Raw genomic sequence first — 25353 nt, 5'->3', positions numbered from 1 at the left:
TATAATAATGATGTAAAATTGTAATGATGGCTGAATCACCAAGATACTTTAAGCCCTGGTACAGAGGAAAGTCCACGGGCAGTGCCACAGCCAGAGCAGAGACTCTGGTGCCCATGGAGTGAGGGTCGGGGGTGGGGGGCTGTCTTGGGCTTCTTTCCTCACTCTTAACTCATCTAACTTTCCTCACTCTTAACTCATCTAACTTTCCTCACTCTTAACTGTCTTCATGCGAGGAGCTCACCTGCCCCACCACTTTGACCATCATCCATGAATCACTCACAGGCCTCTGGGCCTAACTGTCTCCTGTAGGTACAAAACCTTACATGCTCCATGAACTCAATTGTTAATAAAAATCTTACTCTGCTCTATTACTTCCCATATGTAAATGTTGAGCTATTCAGGGCTTCTTCCTTTAATCTTATTGCTAACTACAGAAATTCCAGTGCTCAACCTGAAAATTATGGAAGTTTTAAAAGTCAGTGAAAGAAATCTCAGCAAAATAAGAAAGAAATACTTTCTCTTCCCCTGCAGCTGCAAAAAGCAGATATGGACACCATAAAGCTGACCTTGCAAATATTATTTCTTAAAAAGGAGATGTTCTTGGACTTTAGAGATTGTAGCTTTCCCTCCTGAACATAATAACCCTTAACCCTGGAAAAGTCTATAATTCTGACTGGTTAACTCAGCAAATTGTTTTTTGCCTGGGATGTTTAAATTAAAATTTGTGTTTTTCCAGGGTATTCATATTTGTGAGCTTTCTTTGCAAATCCAGAAATAAATTATTATACTTTCTTCTTCACTTGCAATCCTGAAAGTAAGCTAAAACTTTTGACTCTGTTGTATTTTTTTTTAATTTCAGCTTTATTGGGGTATAAGTGACTAAACTGAAAGTTATTTAAAGTGTACATCATAGTGATTTGATATGTATACTCTGACAGGACCAGAACTCTTAAAGTCAAAGCATCATTATAATAATGATGTAAAATTGTAATGATGGCTGAATCATCAAGATACTTTAAGCCCTGGTACAGAGGAAAGTCCATTGGCAGTGCCACAGCCAGAGCAGAGACTCTGGTTGTGAAAAGATTCCTCCCCACTATCTACTTAATTAGCACATTCATCACCTCACCTATTTGTCATTTTTGCTGGCAAGAACATTCAAGTTCTACTCTCATAGCAAAGCTTAATTATACAACAGTGTTATCAACTGTAGTCACCATGTTTTACATTAGATCCTCAAACCTTCTCCATCTTATAGCTAAAAGTTTGTACCCTCTTACCAAGCACCCCCATTTCTTTCTCACCCCCAGCCCTGGCAGCCACTTGTTAGATTTCTTATTTAAGCAAAAAACCCTTTTCTTTAAAAAAAATTTAATGGGCCGGCCGAGTGGCACGATGGTTAAGAACTGGCTTGGGACACCAGAGGGCCCCGGTTCAGATCCCACATATGAGGGCCAGTGACACTGCCCTCCACAGCTAAGATGCTGAAAAACAGCTCAACCTGGAGCTGGGCTGCCGTGAGTTGCCGACCACGGCAGGTGGGTTGCCATTGGCTATGGTGTGTAGCCAGCAGCCAGCATGAGTGGCGACTGATCTGCCTCACCCTGGTAGAGTGTAATGATGGTGCCAACTTGGGCCAGTGAAGCAACGTCCTTCACAACTAGACTGAAGAACAAAATGACAGCAACTTGTCTGTTCCCCTTCCCCCAATTCCCCAGCACTGTTCCCATCCCCCCAATTCCCCAATAAAAATCTTTAAAAAAATTTTTAAGTTAAAATTTCCACAGTTTAGATTAGTATTTTCAACTGCTTCATTTCTATTTCCCAGGGACCTTTAATTCAACAGATTCCAAACTAAATGCACTATCTTCCTTTCAACACTATGTGACCTCTGCACTTTCTGTTTCAGCTAAAGTAATAATCTCCACCAGACTCCCAGACTAGAAACCTGAATCATCCTAGCCTCCTTTATCTTGGCCCCTTTCCATATTCAGAGTCATGGAGTCTGATCACTTTGGCCATAGCAGCATTAGAATCTGTCACTCTCTTCTACACCCCAGCCTAGACCATGGCAAAAGCCTCCAAACATTTGTAAACCAGCTTCCACACTGATCTGGTTATAACCCTATAAAGCAATTGACTTAAAAACCACCATGGTTCTCAATTCCCTACATTCCATACTTCTCCCTTTGCTTCTGCTCATTTAAAACACCATGCTTCAACTTCATAAAAATGCTTACGTTTCCTAAAACACATCCTGGAATTTTTTTAAACACCTGCAACTATTGGGTTGTTGGAAAAGTCATGACGTATTTTTTTCTAAGTTTTTCGTTGCAAAAATGCATCATGACTTTTCCGACAACCCAATATTTGCACAGAACGTCTCTTGTGCATGAATGCTCTTACCTCCAACCTCCAAATCAAATGTCACCTCCTCGGTGAAGAATTGCCCAATACCACCAAGAAATGTCAGTCTCTTCTATGCTCCCCTAGTACTTCTCTGATGCAATAATTGTAACACCACAGTGTATCATAGCTTTCTATTCACTTTTGCCTCCTGAGAGAGATTGTAGGTCCCTTGAAGACAAAGAAGGTGTTTATCCAACTTTCTAGTCCTAACCTGCTATCGTAACTGGCATATAACAGTTATCTAATAAATGAAATTCAATTTAGTTTTACCCTCTTAAGAATGACTAACTGCCTTACTGAAGACCAAATGAAATAATGTGTGTAAAGTGCTTTGTAAAATTTGAAGCGATGATACATTGATTTAACTTCCTTTACTAGTTCTCAGGATGTATGGTGGCTCAGTGGGCCAGGTACAACATTTGTGATTCACCATCGTACTTCTTGTGGTTTCGCAGCAGAACCTACACAGAACTCAACAGACCACAGAGTGTGGAGATGAAGGATAGGGCTTCTAAGTTGAGAGGACCTGAGTTTGAGTCCCAGCAATGCCATCTTCAAATTCTCTGATCTCGAAGAAGCTACATCAGCTCCTTGTATCTCAGGTTTTCATCACTAAAATGATGACATTAAACTTAGACCATCTTTCTATTCCCTACAAACACTAGAATTCTGTAACTGCCCACTGAAAAGCTACGACTTTCCTAACAAATGCCCTCATCTTTCAATGACATCATCATTTTTTAAATTCCTTTGGAAATGAAACCAACTCAAGAGCCATAGTCTACATAGTGGGTCTCTTGTAAGTTAATCAGCACTGGCCAATTTGAGAGGCACCGGGAGAATCCTCAGTCCCAAATTTCTTCTTCCATTAGAGATTACTTTTTGAGTGAATGTATTTATTTTATCTAAACTTTCCCTTTTAAAATTCAGATGTCTTTGTAAAAAAGTGATATCTTTTTTCAATCCCAGGCGTAGTGTCTCCTTACTTACACCTACACTCTCAATCACATCACTTTCAGACTCCGAAAAAATACTTGCTTCCACACTTTCCTCTCCCTTCCTAGAATTTATCTATCAGCTCCTTCCACCTGGGCTCATATTCAATTGTATCTTTACACTTGATACCAACCTTCTTAGATGCTTCTTCCTCTTCCAGAGTCTCTCCTTTTCATTCTCTTTGTACTGCTACATTTAGGGACAAAACAGGAGTCAACAAAAAGAAAAGTGGCTGAAGAATTGAAATGAGAACCAGAATAGTACTAGGTCTTGCCCAACCAAGAAGAGAATTTCAAGAAGAAATGGTAATCAACATTGTCAGATTCGAAAAGCGAGGGATAGAAAGGAGATGAGGTTGACTAAGGCTTCTACCTTCAGAAACTAACTGGAGACTGACCAACGTCCTCCTTATTATCAAACCTAAAGGTCTTTACTGTCAATGGTGAAGGAGACGTGGAGGGGTTAATGAACTCTCCTAAGGAAATTGCATCAATTTTCAGATTGTAGACTATGAAAACTAAGTCTCCTTTGAACCCATTTGGAAAGCCTGGCTTACCTCCTGCCTCAAATCCCTTACACGGAGAGATGATTGAAAAAACAACAACAATAAAAAACAAACAAAAAAAACACAATAAACCAACACACTCAACTTTTAGATACAATAACAAGAGCAGCATTTTACTTCTTTTCTGTTTCAGTTTATTAGGGTGCATTATTATTCCCTCATTTATAATTTTTAAAAAATTGAGGATCAGAGGGGTTAAAAGTACTCTTCAAGTCATGCTACGCCCGAATGTAGTGCTCCTGAAAAGATTTCTGCTGAAACATCCCCAAGTTTTTGTCTGGGTCTTATCCTTCTAATCTTGCACTCCTCAAAGGGCCAAACCACCAGCCTTTCCCCCAAGGTCTCCCAAGTGATCCACTGACCTGCGTGTAGCTGATGAAGAAAGAAGTAGAAGACTTTATCACGGAGCGTTGGGTAGTTTTTCAAGAAAGAAAACTGCCTTGGTCTCTAAGAGTCCTAGCTCCTCCCCAGATATAGGTTTACCAGAAATCCCTAGAGTTGGCTAGTAATTGCTCCACCAAAAAATCCCGAATTGCAGTCAAGTGGTTGGCTGATCAGGGATGGCTAAATAAAAATGAGTGGGCAGAGACTCTCTACTGGCCCCGTAAATGATTAACAGCAGAAATATAGCACCACTGTTTATCTAATCTTCTTCCTCTTCACCAGCCCTCATTCTTGATAACATGTTGCAATCATTTATTTTTCTCCTCTGCCAACCATTTCCCCTAAGTGGAAAAAAATAATATAAATTTGATGCCAGAAGTTTTTTTTTTTCTTTTCATAAGTACAGGAAGATTGTACAAGATGCGATCCAGCTAACCTGGAAACTTTGGATACTGCAGGGTTCAGACTAGGTTCACAAACATGATCTAATTTCTTTAAGTCCAGCAGGCTTTCATGGCAGCTCAGAGAACTATGGATAACCTGGCCCTGTGCTGGTCTCCACCGCACCCCAAGAAAATACAAAAGGTGAGGAGTTCAACATGTTTACTGAGTTCCTGCTATGTGCCAAGTTGCCTGGAACAATATTAGTACTTAGTAAATGTTAACTACTACCACCACCCCTACTACTAAATGCTGGGCACCAGATGACCTCCAGAAGTTAGCCTATCACTGCATGCTGCTCAGAAGAATGTAATGATGGACCAGCCATGTTTGTTATCACATAAATCTAGAAAGGATCCTAAACCCTGACATTATCAATTAAGCTATTAATCATCAGGATTAAGGTTGGGTGCTCAGGAAATTGCTATTAAAAACCAAGTTCTTCCTGATAACTTCACTTTTTCTGTAATGAACACCAAAAGTCTCCTAAAGATTTCAGAAAAGAAGGAGTTGAACCACAACAGAACTTTTGACAGAGATATGACATTTGGGCTGGGTTTTGAATGAAAAGTGGAAATTATTATATGAAAGTGAGCAATTAGAGGTAAAAAGAACATGGGCCAAGCCACAAAGGTAAGGCTGAGTGTAAAGGAGGATTCCATTGCACAAAATTTTGAGAGAGTTGAGATAGAGGAAATACCGTCTTAAAGTTGGGTCTTCAAAATACCATTTCCTGATCTATTGGAGTCCTTTATTTTCCATAGTGACTGTTCCAAATTTTTCCCCCCAAGTCACCAAATTTTCTTCCTCTCAGCGAACGACCTTGCCTCCTACTTTGCTAAAAAAAAAAATCATTCTACATTAGCTTCTCTCCACCTCAAGTTTTCTCTACTATTCACCCTTGTTTCAGAAGAGAATTGTTTGCTCTTTTCCTTATTTTCAATGCCTTTCATCCTGAAATGTTCCCTCAACCTTGATGAAACCTCAAATTCCATTTTTCTTCTATTGTTGAACTTCTCAAGAGGCTCCTATGTTTCCTGCCTACTCTTTCTCATTAATCACTCCACACCCCTCCTTTTTGTGGTCTTCCAATCTGGCTTCTTCCCACCCTTGCTGACAGACTTCTTTGAGGCATGCCCTTGTCTCCAAATCCAAAATTTCTTTAACTCATTTTTTATGATTCCTTAGCAGCCTCGAATACTGCTGATCATCTCCTTTCTGAAACTCTTCTCCATTGGCTTCCATTATCCTAAACTTTCCTGATTCCCCAATCTTACTAATTGCTCTTTCTTGGTTGTTGTTTCCTCCTCTTCCTCCTCTTCATACCTAAATATACCCCAGGTTCTTCTTTAAAAATTTTTTTTCTTCACATCTTTAATTATCTTACCTGCTCTCATGGCTTAACTATTCCCTACAAGAGAACTACTCCATAACTACATCTCCCTCTTTCTGATTACTATCCTAAATGCAGACTTGCTTTTGTTGTTGTTGTTGGTCATTGGACATCTCTCAAGCACCTTATGCTCAGCACACCCAAAGGAGAACTTCTCGTTTTCTGCCAAAAAGTCTCATCTTCTGACCCTCACATTAATCCAGGCTACCAGGAATGAAATTTCAGGCTCACCTTTAAATCCTTCTATGCCCTCATACTCCAACTTTCAATTAGTGAACAAGTTGCTTTTATTGGATTTTGCAATATCCTTCATGTCTGCTGTTTCTTTTCTATTTCTATTACCATCAAGCCAGGCATCATTGTCGCTCATGTGGACTATTTCAGTGCCCTTTCAGTGGATTCTCTGTCTCAGTTTTTTTTCCTACTTCCACCTATACTATTGTACCTACTGTTGTGAGAAAAATATTCTATGTTCTGTCCTCATCAATTCCTTCTTGAAAGTCTTCCATCTCTACTCACTAACTACCAGATAAATTTTAAATTTGTTTAACATACCCTTTAAAGCCCTCTATAAACTCATTGTACAGTCTCTTTCTAGCTTTTTGTCTCATCACTTTCCAGGCTTTATCTAGGTCAATTCAGGCTATGTGCAATTCCCTAAACATGCCCCATCTTTGTTGCCTCTTCAGAGCACCTCTTTAAAAAATTATTATTAAAAACTCAATTTAAAGCACTAAAGAATTTTAAGAGAATCAACATCTGTAATTTCACCATTTCACGAGAAGTGTTTTCATCTGTGCTTAGTATTGCCTCATCCTTTTCTACAAGAATAAAGGTTTTAATAAATGTAAACATAAGTACTTGTTAGCCTGTATCCTATTTTTACTTAAGAGTGTATATTTAAGATTTGTGTTCATAATTGTCACTGTAAAAGGCTGCTTTATGTTTGATGTACCATAACTTTTTTAAAATTTCCAAAGATTGGACATTTCAAATGCCCACAAGGTCTTGCTAGTGTAGACAGTACAGGCAATAATATAATGAATAGCTTCAAATCAAAAATCATTTCGCTCAAGTTAGATTAATCCTAAGAGTGGATTTACTTGGTTAAAAAGCTCATAACTTTCTTACTACATTTCTCAAATCTTCTTTCCACTTGGAATATCTCCTCCCTAATCTTTATCTCTAACTCCTACTCACTTTTAAAGGTTCAAATAACTATGACCTCTTCCTTGACAATTTTCCTGCCTCCTCCTCCCAGGCAGAAGTCATCCTGCTAACTAACATCTGAGCTCCCATAGCATACTGTTCTGTGAAAGGTGTTTATTTCATCCTAACCACCCTGATTTAATCAATTATATATGTATGTATTGGGTCGTCGGAAAAGTCATGACGTATTTTGTCTTTGTTTTTCAAAGGCCATTTATTTATATAAAAAAACAAAGATCAATCAATGATATATTGCCCGTTATGTTCAATCATCTTTTGCTATCTTTCAGTGAGCTTCATAATTCCTCATTCATAGAAGGACCTGTCTTTATTTGTGAAAAACTGAACAAAGTGCTGATTTACAGTCTCATCTGAATTGAACGTTATACCACACAAGGAGTTTTGAAGACAGCAAAACAAGTGGAAGTCAGGCGAGTATGGTGGGTGTGGCAACACATCCCATTCAAGCTTCAATAATTTTTGATGGGTGATCAAACTGGTGTGTGGTCTTGCGTTGTTGAGATGGAACACAACTCCTTTACAATTAACAAGCTCTGGATGTTTCTGAATGATGGATTCATTCAAACTGTCCAATTGCCAAGAGGACACATTTGAGTTGATTGTTTGGTTCCTTGGTAGGAGCTCGAAAAACACGACACCTTTAAAATCCCACCACACTGAGAGCATAACCTTCCTCTGATGAATATCTGCTTTCGATGTCGTTTAAGGCGAATCATCACGTCGGGACCAAGACCTTTTGTGCACCACATTGTTGTAAACAATCCACTTCTCATCACCAGTTATCAGTCTCTTCAAAAAAGGATAGTTTTCCTCACATTTAATGAACATATTGCAGATGTTTAGATGCGCCGTCAAATGAACTTCTTTGAGTTCATGCAGAACCCAAATATCGAGCTTGCTTGTGTATCCCAGCTTCTTCAGGTAGTCGTGAATGCTTGCATGATGGATGTTCAATGTTTCTGCAATCTCTCGTGTTGTGTAACGTGGGTTTGACTCGATCAATGCCTTTATTTTGTCGTCATCAACCTTGGTGGGCCTCCCTGACCAAGGAGTGTCATTGAGATCAAAATCACCAGCACACAATTTCGTGAACCATCATTGGCACCGAGGTTCTTGTAAAGCATTGTTGCCATAAACTTTATGCAACTTTTCACAAGCTGGAGGAATATTCTTCCCTTTATGGAAGTAAAACAGTAAAATATGGCAAAAATGTACAGTTTGGTCTTCCATCTTCAACTTGTTGTAAAATCTCCAAAACTCAATCAAATTGCTCAATTCTTTTAGAATGAAGCTAGAACTGTCAGCTGTCGAATGACATAGCAATAACATAGATGTGATGACTCTAGCACTTCCAAAAATGAACTAGTGCCATATGTCTCAAACATGCATCATGGCTTTTCCAACAACCCAATATCTATATACTGGCAGTGCCTATCTTAAAATGCGTATACATTTTTTGGCACCCTCTATATATCTACATATGCAAGTCTTGTGTCTATTAATGGAATGTGGGTTACTTCAGAGTCCATCAGTTATTCTCCTTTGTAACTTCACCTAGAGATTTTTCTATTATTTCAAGCTCTTTTATGTATTTTCTTTGTATTTTGCCCAGTTTTCCCACGTGTTTTAAGTAAAGGTCAGAGTGTAAGATGGAAGAAGCTTGTCATATCAGCTCAGTGTGACATCTTAACAGGAAAATCTTGGGATTCTTGTGTCTTCTGCACTCAAAAAAAGGAGAAAAGAATATATTCACTTGTGTTGCACCATCTCAAATTAACCATGTAGCACTGGGTTTCATCCAAAAGGCAGTGAGCAATATCACTGCAGAAAGTTTGGAAACCTGGTTTTATAAACAGGATGTAGTGGAGACCCAGAAGAGCATTTGGGTCCTAATTTTACTTTTTTCTCAGCAGGTCATTTTAATATATAATTATTCTGAGCCTATTTTCCAAAAATGAGAGGTTAATTTTTACCTCATACATTTTGGTTAATTTTTGCCCCACCATTCCTGTCTCATATTAAAATATGAGCTAGCATATGCTTAGCTGTGATCTGAGCTTCCCATTATCCTTAAAGACAGAAAATTAAACCCTTAACTCCTCATTAATGTGTTGCTAAATCTGGCCTTAAACAGATAACCATCACATTTGGTCTTTCCACATTCCAAATGCAACACACACACACACACACACACACACACACACACACACACACACACACACACACACTGCATTTTATACAACTGCAGTTGATTACTATGAAGTTGCTTTTCAGTGCAATGAGAGAAAAATCTGAAACCAATTTCAAAACAAAGAGAAAAATTTATTCGTAAGTATATTTCCATTACCCAGTAAGCTCAGCTACAAGGTCAGGGCTACATTTTTGCCTCCAACTCAGCTTTCTTCATTTCCAGAGAATATTTTAGTTCCTCCATCGTTAAGCGATTTTCCTTTAATATGTTCTGAAAGTTTTCTATGGCTTTGCAAAAATTCTCCCTCTCCTGAAAGGCAAGCTAAAGAAAGAAAACAAAAACTTAAGTTACAACTTAAGAACTGAGACCCACTTGACCACTCTAAAGCCAATAAGTAGTGCTTAGGTCCCTGACTAGGAGCTCAGATCCAGGCAAACTTAAGAAGGGATCTGGGCCGTCAGCATGATGCTTAAATATCCTTCTTATTATCCTAGTAGCATATAGAAACTACAAGAGGTCTCTCAATGAAAATTGATCTGTTCAGTGTTTTTCAGAGCCCAGAAGAATTTTAGAGACTCTTCACAGCAATACTTCCAAGTGTAAGACATGAGTGTATGTGCCTTGCTCTATAAAGCACGTAAGACAGCAACTCCTACTCACATGGCCTCATGAGATATTTGTGATGATGGTGGCGAATGGGAACTTCCACATATAAAAATGTGAGTTAATGGTTAATGAGTCTCGTTCTACCATCAGGCCAAGACCAACCCATTCAGAAACACGCTAAATTGAACAGGTATTTACTAAGCATGTGCTAGGAGCAATGCCAGGCCCTGGAGATACAGCTGTGAACCAGACAGAGAAGAGTCTACTACTTACAAGTGCCTTCTCAGCCACCGTCTGGGGAGCCGGTTTGGGAGCTTCTGGGATCAACTCACAGACCGGAAGTGCACTGTTCCAATCCCCATCAATGCACTGCTGATCTGGCGTGCCCACTAAGCGGTATCTGAACAGAAATTAGAATGGCAACACCCTTAGACTTTCCACCTTCTGAACTGGATAACTAAGGTGGGTTTTGTGTCATTGTAGTTCAGTATTTCACAGTGCAATAGAGCCCACCTCTCCGCACCTGATCCATGATGTATGCTTAAGTTATCTCAGTATTACGAAACAGTAATAAAGTAAAACCACTCACCTGAGGGGTGGAGAGGACCCTAGTGGTGGGTCAACCCATACCAGCGTGGAGAAGTGAGAAAGTCTGAATATGTGTGTTTACACACACAGTTTTTGGATGGGGAGCGTGAGGAAAGAACCTTTTCATCATTCAGTAACTTTAAAAAAGCATCTGTCATCTATGCTCTAAAAAGGAGTAGAAAGCTAGAGAGAGCCTTCAAATAAATTTTAGTGAACAGTCTAAAAAGGAGCTGTGGCTTTTAATAAGAAAAACATGAGATTTGACTGTAAAGTTTGTTGGAGATATATAACGAGATTGAAATTCTAGTGAGGACACACGACCCTGAGTTAATAAGATTGAGATAAGGAAAAGAAAAGGCTAGATCTATAAGATGGGTGACCAGGCAATTTAAATTAAGGTTAGACTTTAATTAGGATATTCTAAGGATCAATCATTCTATTTCTGCACTTCCATATGTTCTGTATTTATCCAAGCTTCTTGTTCTGAGATTCTTTAAGAAAACACGTATTTTTAATATTTTGTCTTGTCATAACTAAGAGGAAAAAAGTGATACTTTAAATAGAATAAATAGGAGGATCAGTCTGTCTTTTAAAAGTTGGAGAGAGCTGGTAGTGGGCTAAAGCGGCTCTCAAAATCAGAATGAGCTCAGAACCCTGAAGCAGAAGGAAATCAGGGGACTAGTTTGAGACAGACTGGGTCATTCCCCGAAACGATGCTACTCGCCAGTGGACAAGAACTTGTATTTGAAAGCCTTCACATACTTACCTCTCTTCACAGTAATAAGTAATGGTAGATCCTGAGTCGAAATTGCTTCCTTTAAAGTAGCCATGAGCTGGATTCCCAGGAGGGCCACAGTCTCCTGAGAGACAAGAGTATAAGAGTGACAGTTGGAAAGTCCAGTTATGCTCCATTAACAGTGCCCCCTAAGTGCAACTATCTGTGCCAGCACACGCCATCTTCATAGCAGCTCATGTGAGACCTGGGGACATGTTCTCCATTTCCTTCTGGTCAAAACATCTTGATCACTGGGGAAGATGCCCTCTGCTAGCTCATCCTCTGAGCCATTAGTGATTTGTGTGTACTTTCTGATGGGCAGGAGCTCAAGGAAAGGAAGTTTAAGTTGTAGGGATGTTAATTGTCAGTGTACAAGAAAAGAAAAATTAGACCATAGGCAGAAGTGGAAGAAGTAACTCCCTGAGACAGGAGATAGACAGTGTGAGCACAAATGGAGGTTGACATCCCCTGGGGGACAGAGTTGCACAATATGAGAGCTTCAGAATAAAGGAAAACAGAGCTGGCAGCAATGAGGATGAGTCTATAAAATCGTGGAGAGAGTTGGATGAGGTACTAGGTATTGTGAGTTTGGGTTCTGGCTCTTGTAGTATCCACATGGCCTAAAGAATTCATTTCATCCCTCTCCTCTGCTGCCTCGCCTATAAAAGGAGCAGGTTAAATGATATTATCTCTAAGGTCCCTTTCAGCTCTGAGATTGAGTCTAAACATGTTGATCAAGATTAAAGGCTAAATCAAGAATAAACATAGGTGCATATTTATTGAAACATAAAGGTCTTCAAAACACATAATTGAGTATAAAAAGAGCAAAGCATAAAAAAGCATGTATAATATAATCCTATTTTTGTAAAACACAGTCATACAAATATATATGAATGAAGAAAGTCTTAAAATTATATATCAAAGTATTTTGTTATCCCTGGGTAGTAGGTTGGTAGGTAATTAATTGTTTTCTTCTATTTTTTAAATTTTCTACAACAGAGATGCATTACTTGAGCAATTAATAAATAATTGTTAAAAGATCAAACACTGAGTTCAAAAGCTGTATAGAGAAAAGGAAAAAGAATTTCAACAGTTGATTAAACAACTCAATTTGGACAGAGTTTCTCCGGTGACCTTTAATAATATACAGTTTTGAACTGAAAGAGATGATGTGGATCCTGGGTCTAAACAGAAAAGAATCCACTTTATTCAGAGACCGAGGGAGCTTCCTCCGGAATTGGGCATTGGGCAATGAACTAAAACAAAATGACAGAGATCCTGTATTTTGGAGCTAAGATAGGAACTGCCTGAATTAAAGGAGAGTAAAATAGAAAAAGCCCCCAAAATATAAATATTTTAAACGAGTGTCAAGCTAATGATGTAAATGATTTTATATGCTTGTAGTTTAACAGCATCTAGTATAAATGTATGTTTTAAGTAACCCCAAACTCCTAAATAAGAATATATACAGTTTCTGCTTTTAAGCTGCCTATTTATTACTTTAATAACTACTGCCAAAATACATCCAAAGAGTCATATCATTTTCTTTTGCTGACATAAATGGCTGGTCCCTCATATATTGAATGATATTAGATGATATCAATTTTTGAGCTAATCTGATCAGTAAAAACTTGGTATCTAACTTTATCTATTTCAGTACTTATTAGTAATGTTTAATAGTCATAAGTTTGAGAAATATAAATGCTGTTTGTGACTAATTTTGGAATTGCCTATCCTTAAAATCTTCTTACAAAACTAAATACATTCTTATTTTACTATTAAAATTTATTGGGGGGTGACAATGGTCAACAAAACTGCATAGGTTCAAGTGTATAATTCTATAATACATCATCTATATATTGCATTATGTTCTCACCACCCAGAGTCAGTTCTCCTTCCATCACCATATATTTGAACCCCTTTACCCTCTTACCATATGATCCAGCAATTGTGCTCCTTAGTATTTAACCAAAGGAGTTGAAAATTTATGTCCACACAAAACCTGCACACAATGTCTGCAGCAGCTTTATTCATAATTACCAAAACTTGGAAACAACCAAGATGTCCTTCAGAGGTGAATGGATACACTGTGGTGCATCCAGAAGTTAAATACTATTCAGCGATAAAAAGAAATGAGCTATCAAGCCATGGAAAGACATGGAGGAACATTAAATACATGTTACTAAATGAAAGAAGCCAGTCTGGAAAGGCTGCCTACTGTATGATTCCAGCTACAGGACAGCCTGAAAAAGGCAAAACTATGGAAACAATAAAAATATCAGTGATTGAGAGGAATGAAGGAAGTAGAGAGATGAATAAGCAGAGTACTGGGTATTTTTAGGGCAGTGAAGATACTCTATGTATGATATATGGATACATGTCATTATACATTTGTCCAAACCCATGGAATGTACAGCACCAAGAGTGAGCCCTAAGGTAAACTATGGACTTTGGGTGATTATGATGTGTCCCATGTAGGTTCATCCTTGGTAACAAATGTACCACTCTGCTGAGTGATATTGATAATGGGGAGGCTTTGGGGGGTGGGGGCAGGACAATCTCTGTACCTTCCTCTCAGTTTTATTATAAAACTAAAACTGCTCTTTCTGGGTGGTGAACACACAATGTGATGTATAGATGATGCATTACAGAATTGTACACTTGAAATCTATGTAACTTTGCTAACAATTGTCACCCCAATAAACTTTAATTAAAAAAAAAGAGAGAAAGAAGAAAAAAAGTCTTTAAATAAATTTGCAATGTTAAATATATACTTTTCCAAATGATATTTTAAAATTAATTTTTTGTTTCATAATTTTGAATTTAAAATTCTAATTAGGATTGCATTCTAATACCAAGTTTGCCATCCAGAATAATGGCATATCTTTTCTTTTATTCAAATTTTTATGTAGGTCTTATGAAAGGAATTATTTTTGCATTTCAATATTCACTTAACAATTATGACTAAAAAGTAAAACTATTGATTTTTCAGTATTTATTTTGTATTTAAGAATAAAGTTTTTAATGGAATTTCTTGTATCTTTTAAGTATACTTTGCAAATAATGATATCCTGCAAGTCAGCAATCATCCTAGGAGTCTATACTATAGAAATAAAAGTATATACATAAAGATATGTGTGTGTGTGTGTGTGTGTATGTGTGTGTCTGTGTATATAGATGTATATATGGTAACATTTGTTTCAGCATTGATTGTAATAGTAAAAATATGGAAGTAAAATAAACATTCATCAATATGAGAGATATGGAATAAGGCATAGCATATCCACATGCAGTTATTAAAAAGCAGAAGATAGAGCTATACATACTGATCTGAAAAAGATTCCCATGTATATTGTTATATGAAAAAAACAATTAAAAAAATGTATAGCAAAGTCCCATTTTTGTAGGTATATATGTGTGTCGATAAGTTTGTGCATTTGCTTTTTTTAAATGTTTGCATAAACATAAGGAAAAGCCAGGAAATAAACACGTCTAACTAATTACCTCTGAGAGCTGTGAATTGTAGTGGTAGGAGATACTTTCAACTCTTATTTTATATAATTTTGCAATGAATGAGTTATGACCTTTTTTTCCTGTTTTTGTGTATTTTTCAAATAAAACCTTTGTCACTATCTTGAAATTAAAAAAAAAAAAAAGTTGGATGCCCCAAACTACCCTGTATTGGACCTAGTAGGGCAGAAATGCTACTTGAGAAAAGAAAAAAAGTGTTGTTCACTGTTTGAATGCTGTTCATGTCATTGGAAAATATCATCTAAGTTGAAATTAGGCTCTGCGTGCTCCACTTTATTTCGTGGCTGCCTGATAGATTCTAAGCCCTTCCCAGATCAAAATAGAGGAAAGCATCACAGGGATGTGGTGAATGCCTAGGATGTCACTGCTGATCAGTACCTTTGGGATTTGTACTTGTTTCTCATGTACTTACTGCTTTTGCAGATGGGAAGGGGAGGCACCCAGGTGTGGTTCTCTAGGCACTGGCTCCAGCTGCTGCCCTTGAGGACGTAGTGCTCATTGCACTTAAACGTGATTTTGTCACTCACATTCACAGGCCCTGAGGAACTGAACTCACCATTCACCAGCACAGGGTCAGGACAGTGGCCCACTGAAGAAGAAAGAGGCAGTCATCTGAACGGGCCACGCGGAAGCCCAACGCAGCAAAGCCTCCTCAGGCTTCATTGAGAAAATGGGAAACTAGAACCAAACCTCACTTTTTTTTAACAGGAATTGGTACATGGAACCAAACCATATCAATGCAGGATGAGAAAAGACTGGGTTGGCCTAAGTGTGGTAGAAAAGGTCTTGGTCATACACAAAAGTGACAATCGGCATTTGAACTTACTAAAAGTAATTAAGCATGAAACTGGAAATTACCAATAGTATATTCATCATCCTGCTATGTTAAGCATTGCTCACAATTCTTGAGCCTATGTTTGATGCAAGTGTTTCCTTCCCTTTCATCCAGCCAAATATTAATATATACATTACTCATCACTTTTTACTTTGTTTGGTTTTTCACAGGTAGAAAAACAGGAGAGAATGCAGAGGGATGTGAATTTGGTCATATGAGTAAAAGATAAGCATGCTGGTGTGCTTTATTCCAGGTATAAAGGAGAACTAATCCGACTAATTATTCTCCATCTCTATAGACACCATAAATGAATTTTGTGAACTTGAGCAAATCACTTAGATCTCAGTTATCACATTTGTGAATTGAGAACATAAATATTTCCCAGTTCAAAAGTTATATGGGCGGGAGGGGGCGGGGAGGGTGGCTGAGTGGCTCGTTGGTTAAGAGTTGGCTTGGGAGCATGAGCTCTGAGCAGCAGGGCCACTGATTCAGATCCCACATGGGCCAGGGACGCTGAGCCCTCTACAGCTAAGATGGTGAACAACAGCTCGACCTGCAGCTGGGCTCCCATGAGTCGCTGGCGACGGCAGAGGCTGCTGCAGTGGGCTGCCGTGAGCTACCGTGAGTGGCTGGCAGCCAGCATGAACAGCCGCCCAATGACCTGCAACAGATCTGTCTCAGCTGGGAAGAGCGCAATGATCACAATACCAACATAGGCTGATGAAAGCAACGTCCTCCACAACTAGACTGAAGAACAAAAGGACAGCACCTTGTCTGTTCCCCTTCCCTGATTCCCCAATGCTGTTCCCTCCCCCCCAATTCCCCAATAAAATCTTAAAAAAAAAAAAGTTATATGACGGGGCCGGCCGAGTGGCTCAGTTAGTTAAGAGTGCGAGCTCTGAGCAACAGGGCTGCCACTTCAATTCCCACCTGGGCCAGTGAGCTGTGCCTGAGTTGAGCTGTCGCTGAGCCAGGATGGCTTAGCTGGTGAAAGCATGTGCTCCTGACAACAAGGTTGCCAGTTCAACTCCCACATGGGATGGTGGACTATGCCCACCCACAACTAAGATTGAACATGGCACCTTGAGTTGGGCTGCCCTGAGCTGCTGACAGGCAGTTGGATGGCTTAGTGGTTAGAACGTGTGCTCTTAGCAACAAGATTGCTGGTTCAACTCCCACATGGGATGGTGGGCTATGCCCACCTGCAACTAAGATTGAACATGGCACCTTGAGCTGAGTGGCCATGAGCTGCTAGGCAGCCAGATGGCAACTGGACTTGGAGCTGAGCTAGCTGTGCCTTCCACAACTAAGATTGAAGGACAGCAACTTGGCTGTTCCCCTTTTCCAATTCCCCAACACTGTTCTGCTTCCCCACTGCCCCAATAAAATCTTTATAAAAAAAAAGTTATATGATGAATGAAATAAAATATGATATACTGACTTCAAAATAATAATGCAAAGCAGAATTGTAGATGAAAAAAGATTAGTCATGTGTTAATGATTGTTGAAGCTGGGTGATAAGTATATATAAGTTTATTTTACTCATCTGTCATTTGCATAAATTTAAATTTATCAATATATAAAATTTAAAGCAGTATGATAGTAAACAAATTGCAGTAAAAAAAGAGTCATTTTAATATATGGTAGAAATTCTTTCCTTCTTGTAGGGGTGATTGAGTCTATTAAGAGCTGATCATGTACCATCTACAAGAAGTTCCATCACTAGAGTGCTTTAAAAATGGATTCCTAGAAGTTGAGAATTTTGTTTCTTATAACGTTTTAACATGGCCTGCTGAGGATAGGATGTGAAAGAATGCAGTGGGATGACAAGACGGACGAAGAAGCAAAAAGATCAAACTTACAGCGGCACTTGGGAGGGGGGGCATTCCACTCCTTCGAGGCATTGCAAAAAAGGTTCCTCTCTCCTACTAGATGGTAGCCCTGAAGACAAACATAAGTCCCCAGAATTTGTCCTTTAGATTCCTTTGCAACAAATATGCTATTGTCCACTGGGAGAGGTTCTGGACAGCTCTGTGCTGCAAGGAAAAAGGAAACAGACTCACTTGGCATTTTATGTGCTGTGTGGAACCCTTATTAGATTCCCCCATCCGACTTCCTTTTTGCTGGATTGATTCTGATTCCTTGTACTCATTCATGTCCATGTACACACACCCACACCCCCTCCCTACCCAAGGATTCCCAAAGATTTATTTTCAAAAGGAATTTTACTCAAATTCAGCCATAAGTCATTCACTCCCAAAGAAAAAATTTCCTTTCCAAATGGCAACCCTGGGGTTTATAAGACCACTCAGATTTTAAAACAGATACTGTGTTTGCTCCTAAAACAGAAGAGGGGAGTAAACATGTAAGTAAGTAAACCCATTTCACTGAGCAGAATAGTCATTAAATGTTTACTAAGATCCTGTGGTATACAGAGTATTAGGCCAAGTAATTTGAGATTTTTCAACAAAGCAAATACATTTCATTGACCTAAATTTCATTAGAACTCTAGACAGATGCCTGATGACCCACAAACTGATATCAAGTGCCTCATAAACTGAGCTTAAGAAAAGCATACGTACCATCTGAACCAGAAATCAGCCACACAAGCACAAGATAGCACACAAACCGAAAAAACATCTTGTGATCAATTGCTTGACCCAGACTGGAATTAACCCAACCCAGACACCTGATTTGGGTCAAAATAGATCTTCTAACACCGTTGAAGATGAGACCAACCACCTCCTCTTAGAGAACGCGTTGTATTGATTCCCCTTCCCTGGAAAGAATTAAAAAAAACAAAAAACCTATAACAGGAAATAAGAACAGTAAGGAAGTTGGCACAGGGAGGGACTGTGCAAAAACACAAAGGGGTGGTAAAAGAGCTGCCAGTTTTAAAACTCAGTTTCAGAAATTGCTCAAGTTCTGTTCATGCGAACCCAGTTGACCAATTCCTTTGAACTGCAGGCTCATTTTTTCACAACACACTTGGCCAAACATTCTTGCCATGACCTTCACTTCTGTCAATATTTGCCAGTGTTTATAGTACACTTTCTGTAACTCTCTTCAGCTTTGTGGCCACCCACAATGGAAGGGGTGCCAACCCCTGGTGCTTTTCCCAAGTGAAACCCAACTCTGGGGGCTACCTCATCCCCCTTTCTCAAATACCAATATCCTAAGGCTGTGAAGATGAAAGCTCAGGGAAGTCAACTAAACTTACCTGTCTCTGACCTGCCAGATTTATGGCTTCCCAGCAAGAACCTGGTCCAAATTGATTCCAAACCTGAGAAGAACTCGAAAGTCCTGCAGCAACACATTGTCCTCATCAGCCAGGCCTGCAGCAGACTTGCCATTCTGCAGACCCTCCTGGGGCTGCAGTTGGCCTGAGTCTAGAGTCAACCAAATGAACTAAGAGAGAGAGATGAGGGGAATGCTTTGGTCTCAGGAATTAAAGGATGTAAAATTGCTTTGGGGCTCTCATAGCTTCTTGCTCATGACTATTTTAACAAGTAGCTGGCTACCCATGCTCCAATTATAAAATTGGGGTAAAATTTCCATAAAATTGTAGGTGTAAAAAATAATAAACATAAAGCACCATAATAAATATAAAGCAAAAGGATACAGCAAGGTCTCAAATGTTCTTCTCTTCCCCACCCATTATCATTACTTTGTAATGACTCGTTCATGTCTTTCTCCCACTAGACTGCTGATAACTCTAGGACAGGGTGTGCTTCATGTGTGTTTGCGTTCCTATCCTCTGCACTACAGAATGCAAAGCAGAATTGTCCGCTAAATGAATAAAAACAATGCAGCATACGTGAAAAGAACACACTCATCCAGAAACTCTACCACAGCCTCTTAAATCCACACTGATAATTTATCATTTATTGTATACTGCCTTTATGGGTTTTCCATATCCTATCTTCGTTCATCTAATCCATGAGCTCAGATGAGTAGTAGACTTGTTGGGTTTATTGCTTTGCGTAGAGGTGTGTAAATGTCTAATCACTATGTTGTTTTGTACACATGACACTAATAAAAACAATTCATCTTTAAAAAATACGTGAGCTTCTAGAGTGCAAGCACCTTTTAAATTATAATTTTCAAAAAGTTAATCACATGACACATGTAAATATAAAATGAGTGTGTCAAAGATTTTACTCAACTAATTAATTAGTGAGGGGACCATTAAGATGCTATAACTAGTTCAAAGAAGAACTTCTGGAATAGAGAACAGAGATTTATATAGTCAGTCAGTCAAAGGCATTCTGAACTGACTTTTCTAACAGATGAAAGCTGGTAAATATCATACAGGGCAACAAACTGTAATATTTGGAATCAGCTTTTCTAATTGATAGAAATTAATTGAATCTACTAGATAAAATTAATTTGCTGTGATCAGAATCATTTGCACTGTTCTCAGAAAAGAATCATTTGCATTTCTATTCACTTTCTACAAATTAACTTCTATACTTACAGAGTTGCAAACAACAAAACCTAGTTAATAGAAAATCAGTCAAAATTATACACCCCTATGGAATAGATAATCCCCAGAGAGAGTCTGCTAGACAATGCTCAGCAATCCATTAAAAAATTTCTCCAGTGATCTCTTTTCTTAACACGCCACATATTCAACTTACTTTTTGAGGGATACATGTTTCTCTCTATCTAATGTACATATGTTTGTACAACAAATGATTTTTAAAAGTGAAGAAAAAGTTTGCTTCTTCCTACATAAATATGGGCATAAAATAGATCACCATTATAGGACATAATTGCAAATAATTCTTCACCTCAATGATCTATTTCAGATTCAGAATTATTAGGACTTTAAAAAGGTACTATGTGGCTTATAATATTGTTTTACTAATATTTCTCCATGAAATGCAAAAATACACTAAGCGGGATATATAGAGACTAAATACCCTCACAAAATTCAGGTCAGGTTTTATTGTCAAATTAAATAGAAGAAAACTTTGTTTTCAAAGCTTTTTTTTTCTTTCTTTAAAAGATTTTTATTCAAATACAACTAACATACAATATTGTTTTAGTTTCAGGTATACATCATAGTTATTCAACAGTACCTACCTGGCACTATACATAGTTATTATCATATTACTGATTACATTCCCTATGCTAAAGAAGTGATCACCATGATAAGTCCAGCAACCATCTGACACTGTACCACACTATCACAATATTATAGACTATATTCCCCATGCTGTACATTACATCCCCAAGACTTACTTGTTTTATACCTGGAACTTTGAATCTCTTATTCCCCTTTATCTTTTCCCCCTTTTAAAAATTTTTCAATTACAGTTGATATTCAATATTATTTTATAATAATTTCAGGTGTACAGCATGGAGGCTAGACATTTATATGATTTATGAAGTGGTCCCCCTGACTAGTACCCACCTGACACTATACATAGTCATTACCATATTATTGATTATATTCCGTATGCTTTACATTACATTCCCAATTTGTATTTCTTAATCCCTTCATCTTTTTCACCCTGCCCTGAACCCTCTCCCATCTATCACCCTGATAGATCTAGTACACATCTGATACCATACATAGTTATTACAATAGTATTGACTATATTCCGTTTGCTATACCCTACATCCCCATGACTACTGTGTAACAACCAATTTGTATTTATAATCCCTTCCCCTTTTTCACCTACCTGAACTACCCTTCCATCTGGTGACCATCAAAATATTCCCTGTATCTATGATTTTGTTTCTGTTTTGTTTGTTTATATTGTTCTTTAGATTCCACTCAAGGGTGAAAACATATGACATTTGTCTTTTGCTCAGCACAATACCCTCTAGGTCCATCCATATTGTCACAGATGGCAAGATTTCATTCTCTTTTTAATGCTGAGTAATATTCCATTGTATATATATTTTTTTTTAAAGATTTTTTTATTGGGGAATTGGGGGGATGGGAACAGTGCTGGGGAATTGGGGAAAGGGGAACAGACAAGTTGCTGTCGTTTTGTTCTTCAGTCTAGTTGTGGAGGATGTTGCTTCACTGGCCCAAGTTGGCACCATCATTGCGCTCTTCCAGGGTGAGGCAGATCAGTCGCCGGCTTCTGGACGGCCGCTCACTGCGGCTGCTGGCCGCTCATGCTGGCTGCTGGCCACACACGGTAGCCCATGGCAACCCACTGCCACAGGGACTGCAGCCTACACCATCGCCGGCGACTCATGGCAGCCCAGCTCCAGGTTGAGCTGTTGTTCAGCGTCTTAGCTGTGGAGGGCAGTATCACTGGCCCTCATATGTGGGATCTGAACCGGGGCCCTCTGGCATCCCAAGCGAGCCCCCAACCATCGCGCCACTCGGCCGGCCCTCCATTGTATATTTGTACCACCTCTTCTTTATCCCTTCAGGAACACGCACGTTGGCTTCATATCTTGGCTATTGCAAATAATGCTGCAATGAACATATGGATGAGCATGTCCATGTCCCCTCAAAGTAGCATTTGTTTTTTTTCAGATAAATACCTAGAAGTGGAGTTCCATGGTTCTTCTTTTTCTCTTGTTATGGTCTTTTTTAAAAGTCTATTTTGCCTGGTATAAGTATTGCTACCCCAGCTTTTTGCTTGTTTTCATTTTCATGAAATATCTTTTTCCATTTTGTACTTTCAGTGTGTGTGTGCCTTTTGATCTGAAGTGAGTCTCTTGTAGGCAGCATACATAAGGGTGTTGTTTTCTTATCCATTCAGCCCCCCTTATCTTTTGATTAGAGCATTTAATTCATTTACACTTAATTACTGATAGATACGTAGTTATTGACATTGTTATTTATACTTTTATCTTTTTTTTTGTCTTAAAGAAGTCCCTCAATGTTCAACATCACTAATCATCAGAGAAATGCAAATAAAAACCACAATGAGATATCACCTCACACCAGTTGGAATTGCCATCATCAACAAGACAAATAATAACAAGTGTTGGAGAGGCTGTGGAGAAAAAGGAACCCTCATACACTGTTGGTGAGAATGGAGACGCACATACAGTGGCCACCTGCATCTGCAAGGCAGGAACGGGAGGGATTCAACAAAGAAACAATGGTTTTGCCAGCTCCTTCATCCTGGAGAAAGCTGCCCCTCCAGTCCTTGTTCTGAGGCCAGACAACTCAGTTCCCCCCCCCCAATATGTCCCTGTCACCTCTCCTGCTGTGGCCCCAGTGCTGGAGCTCAGAACCAGGGATTCCATCAGTAAGTCCAGCGTGTGGTCCCTTAATGAGGAGCACCTGGGAGTCCAGACATCCTGGGTCTCACTCAGCCACAATCTCTGCTGGTTTTCACAATCAGAAATTATGGGGATTTCTCTCCCTGGTACTAGAACCCTGGGTTGGGACCCCTTGCTCCTCCAAGGGAAACCCCCACAGACAAGGTATCCCTTCTGATTTTTAATGGTCACACGTGGACATGGGACCAGCCTGTTCTAAGTCCCTGCACCTCCTGCCAGTCTCAAGGAGGCCTCTTTTGTATGGCTTTAGTTGTAGTGCTTTGGTTCAGCAAGATTTCAGACAATTCTCAATGATGGTTGTTTTGTAATTGAGTTGTAATTTTGATGTAGTCATGAGACAAGGTAAGCACAGCATTTACCTACTTCACCATCTTAATCAGCCAAAGCTATTTAGATTTTGGAATTACATATAAGGGATTATAGGTTTCATTATGAGTGTTTAAGGTTGGATAAATTAATAAACAAACATTTACAGGTTTTTCTGGACTTTTGAACATTAGGAACAATTTGATCTAATCCAGATTGTTTTTTGGAGAACTGGGATAATAGGTCAATTACAGAAGTTGTACTCAGACTGGTTTGATTTCTTTACAAAGGGACGGGCAGATCATAATTAGTGGAAGAGATCAGAAGGTGAAGGAGGAGGGGTAGAACTACAAAAGTCAGCAATGCTTATGCTGGGGGAAGAGTTGTGGAGAGTTAAACAAGGGGCACACACGCTATAGTGTGTGTGTGTGTGTGTGTGTGTGTGTGTAAAATTTTAAGAGAATGGGGAAAAATTAATTTTAAGAAGTTCTATACTATGTTATGAACGAATACCCTTTGGTCTTTGTCAAAATAATTCAGGAAAGATTGAAACTGTTTCTCCAATTATTCCTTATATATTGACTTGATATTTCTTGAATGCCTCACCAAGAAAAACCTGGACCAGAAAAGTAACCCTTATGCAGGTTACATGAGAATAAAACATATTTATTTTCAAAAACTCAAATTGTTCATGAAATATAGTAGAGTAACCTTGATTATCAGTCAAGACAGACATGCACTGTGGCAAGATCAGACTTGATGAATGAAAAATGCTAAGTGATGGCAGCATAACTCTGCAAAGACTGCTGCCTGCCTTGTTATAACCCTTTAGACTTGCTACAAAGTCCTATTACTTTCTGAAGCAGATGTCTATTCCTTACCAATATCCATTTCATCCTTCTTCTTTAGTGGTTAAATCTCATTATTATAGCTGGCACAAGGCTACCTGAAATATAGAGAAAAAAATGCATTTCCAGCCTGCCTTGCAGCTACAGTATATAGCCATTTGACTCAATTTTGGCCAATGGATTGTGAGCATAAATGTTGTGTGCAACATCTCAAAAATATCCTTAAAAGAAGTTGGTGTACGCCTTTTGCTCCTTCCTGCTGATTGAAATAGAGACATGATTCCTGTAGCTTGAGTAGCTATATATTGTACTATGAGGTGAAATCCAACACATTTTGAGGAAGATAAGTTAAAATGTCAGAGGTATGAACTTCACTGTGCGTGAACAGTAACCTTTTGTCATGTATAAGGTGCTACTATTTTGGGTTTGCTGACACTTTCAGCTGAAACCAACTCTCATGAATGCAAGAAAACAAGGGTCAAACCATTATTTGAGTAAAATGACCCAGGAATTTAAAATTGGAAGACTATTTATTAGCCTTTATTAACTGTGCCCAGAGACTATTTGCTTCTCATCCATAAATTCTAAAAAGGCACTGGATGAAAGAGGAGGGATCCTAGGAAATGAAAACTGAATGTAAACAATCAGGTAAGCGGATCACTAATGAAGACAACCCAAATGGATCAACAAGCTTTTCTCCAAAAGTAGGCTGGGTGTTCAGGGAAGGGCATTACGCTTTTTTCAGGCTAGGCCCCATTAGATATGGAATGCTGCTTCCCAAGGGTTCCTCTGCTTCTGAAATTATTTTAGTTAATTGCAAGGAGAAACTCACCTATAGGATCTGACCTAGTTTTCACAGGTAAGGTATTGCATACAACCAAAAAGGGCATTTAAATGCTTTTGAGAATTCAGGACATTCTGAAGGGTGTTCTTCTGCCTGTAATGATTAAAGCAATGCAACTGGCATTGGTTTAATGAGAATAAAAGGAAAA

The 25353-nt window shown here is 38.8% G+C and overlaps 2 protein-coding genes across 16 annotated transcripts in view; both read right to left on the bottom strand.

Moving 5' to 3' along the window:
- C4BPA (complement component 4 binding protein alpha) overlaps positions 1–4546 on the bottom strand; it is a 91476-nt gene extending 86930 nt beyond the window's left edge. For 6 of the 14 annotated variants that reach the window (XM_019629153.1, XM_019629156.1, XM_019629149.1 and 3 more), the window contains exon 1: positions 4333–4541. The gene's annotated coding sequence lies outside the window, so the exon portion shown is untranslated. Of the gene's footprint in view, positions 1–3538; positions 3595–4332 lie in introns of those variants that run through there. The other 8 variants (XM_019629150.1, XM_019629151.1, XM_019629159.1 and 5 more) reach the window with 5 other exon arrangements.
- A 4286-nt stretch (positions 4547–8832) lies between these two features.
- On the bottom strand, positions 8833–18876 carry C4BPB (complement component 4 binding protein beta). Of its 2 annotated transcripts, XM_019629127.1 has the most exons (7): positions 18527–18876; positions 17807–17980; positions 15522–15698; positions 11570–11663; positions 10489–10615; positions 9766–9930; positions 8833–9136 (listed from the first exon to the last, which is right to left on the bottom strand). In XM_019629127.1, exons 1-6 carry the CDS (start codon positions 18582–18584, stop codon positions 9793–9795), a joined length of 768 nt encoding a protein of 255 aa, XP_019484672.1. In that variant the 5' UTR covers positions 18585–18876; the 3' UTR covers positions 8833–9136; positions 9766–9792. The 2 variants fall into 2 exon arrangements, with proteins under 2 accessions (XP_019484672.1, XP_019484671.1); XM_019629126.1 differs by lacking the exon at positions 8833–9136 and having other exon boundaries at positions 9720–9930.
- Positions 18877–25353: the final 6477 nt, after the last annotated feature.

The sequence above is a fragment of the Hipposideros armiger genome, unplaced genomic scaffold, assembly GCF_001890085.2.
Source record: "Hipposideros armiger isolate ML-2016 unplaced genomic scaffold, ASM189008v1 scaffold_826, whole genome shotgun sequence".
Lineage (NCBI taxonomy): Eukaryota > Metazoa > Chordata > Mammalia > Chiroptera > Hipposideridae > Hipposideros > Hipposideros armiger.
Note: the sequence above shows the minus strand (reverse complement) of the source record. Positions and strands in the feature narration are given on the sequence as shown.

Excerpts from the sequence above, each read along its gene's own strand:
- C4BPB (XM_019629127.1), bottom strand. The coding sequence starts at position 18,584 with ATGTTTTTTCGGTTTGTGTGCTATCTTGTGCTTGTGTGGCTGATTTCT. Across the intron at positions 11,664-15,521 it reads CCTTCCCATCTGCAAAAGCA|GAGACTGTGGCCCTCCTGGG; the intron begins GTAAGTACATGA and ends CTTGTCTCTCAG. Across the intron at positions 9,931-10,488 it reads CGGTGGCTGAGAAGGCACTT|CTTGCCTTTCAGGAGAGGGA; the intron begins GTAAGTAGTAGA and ends TTCTTTCTTTAG.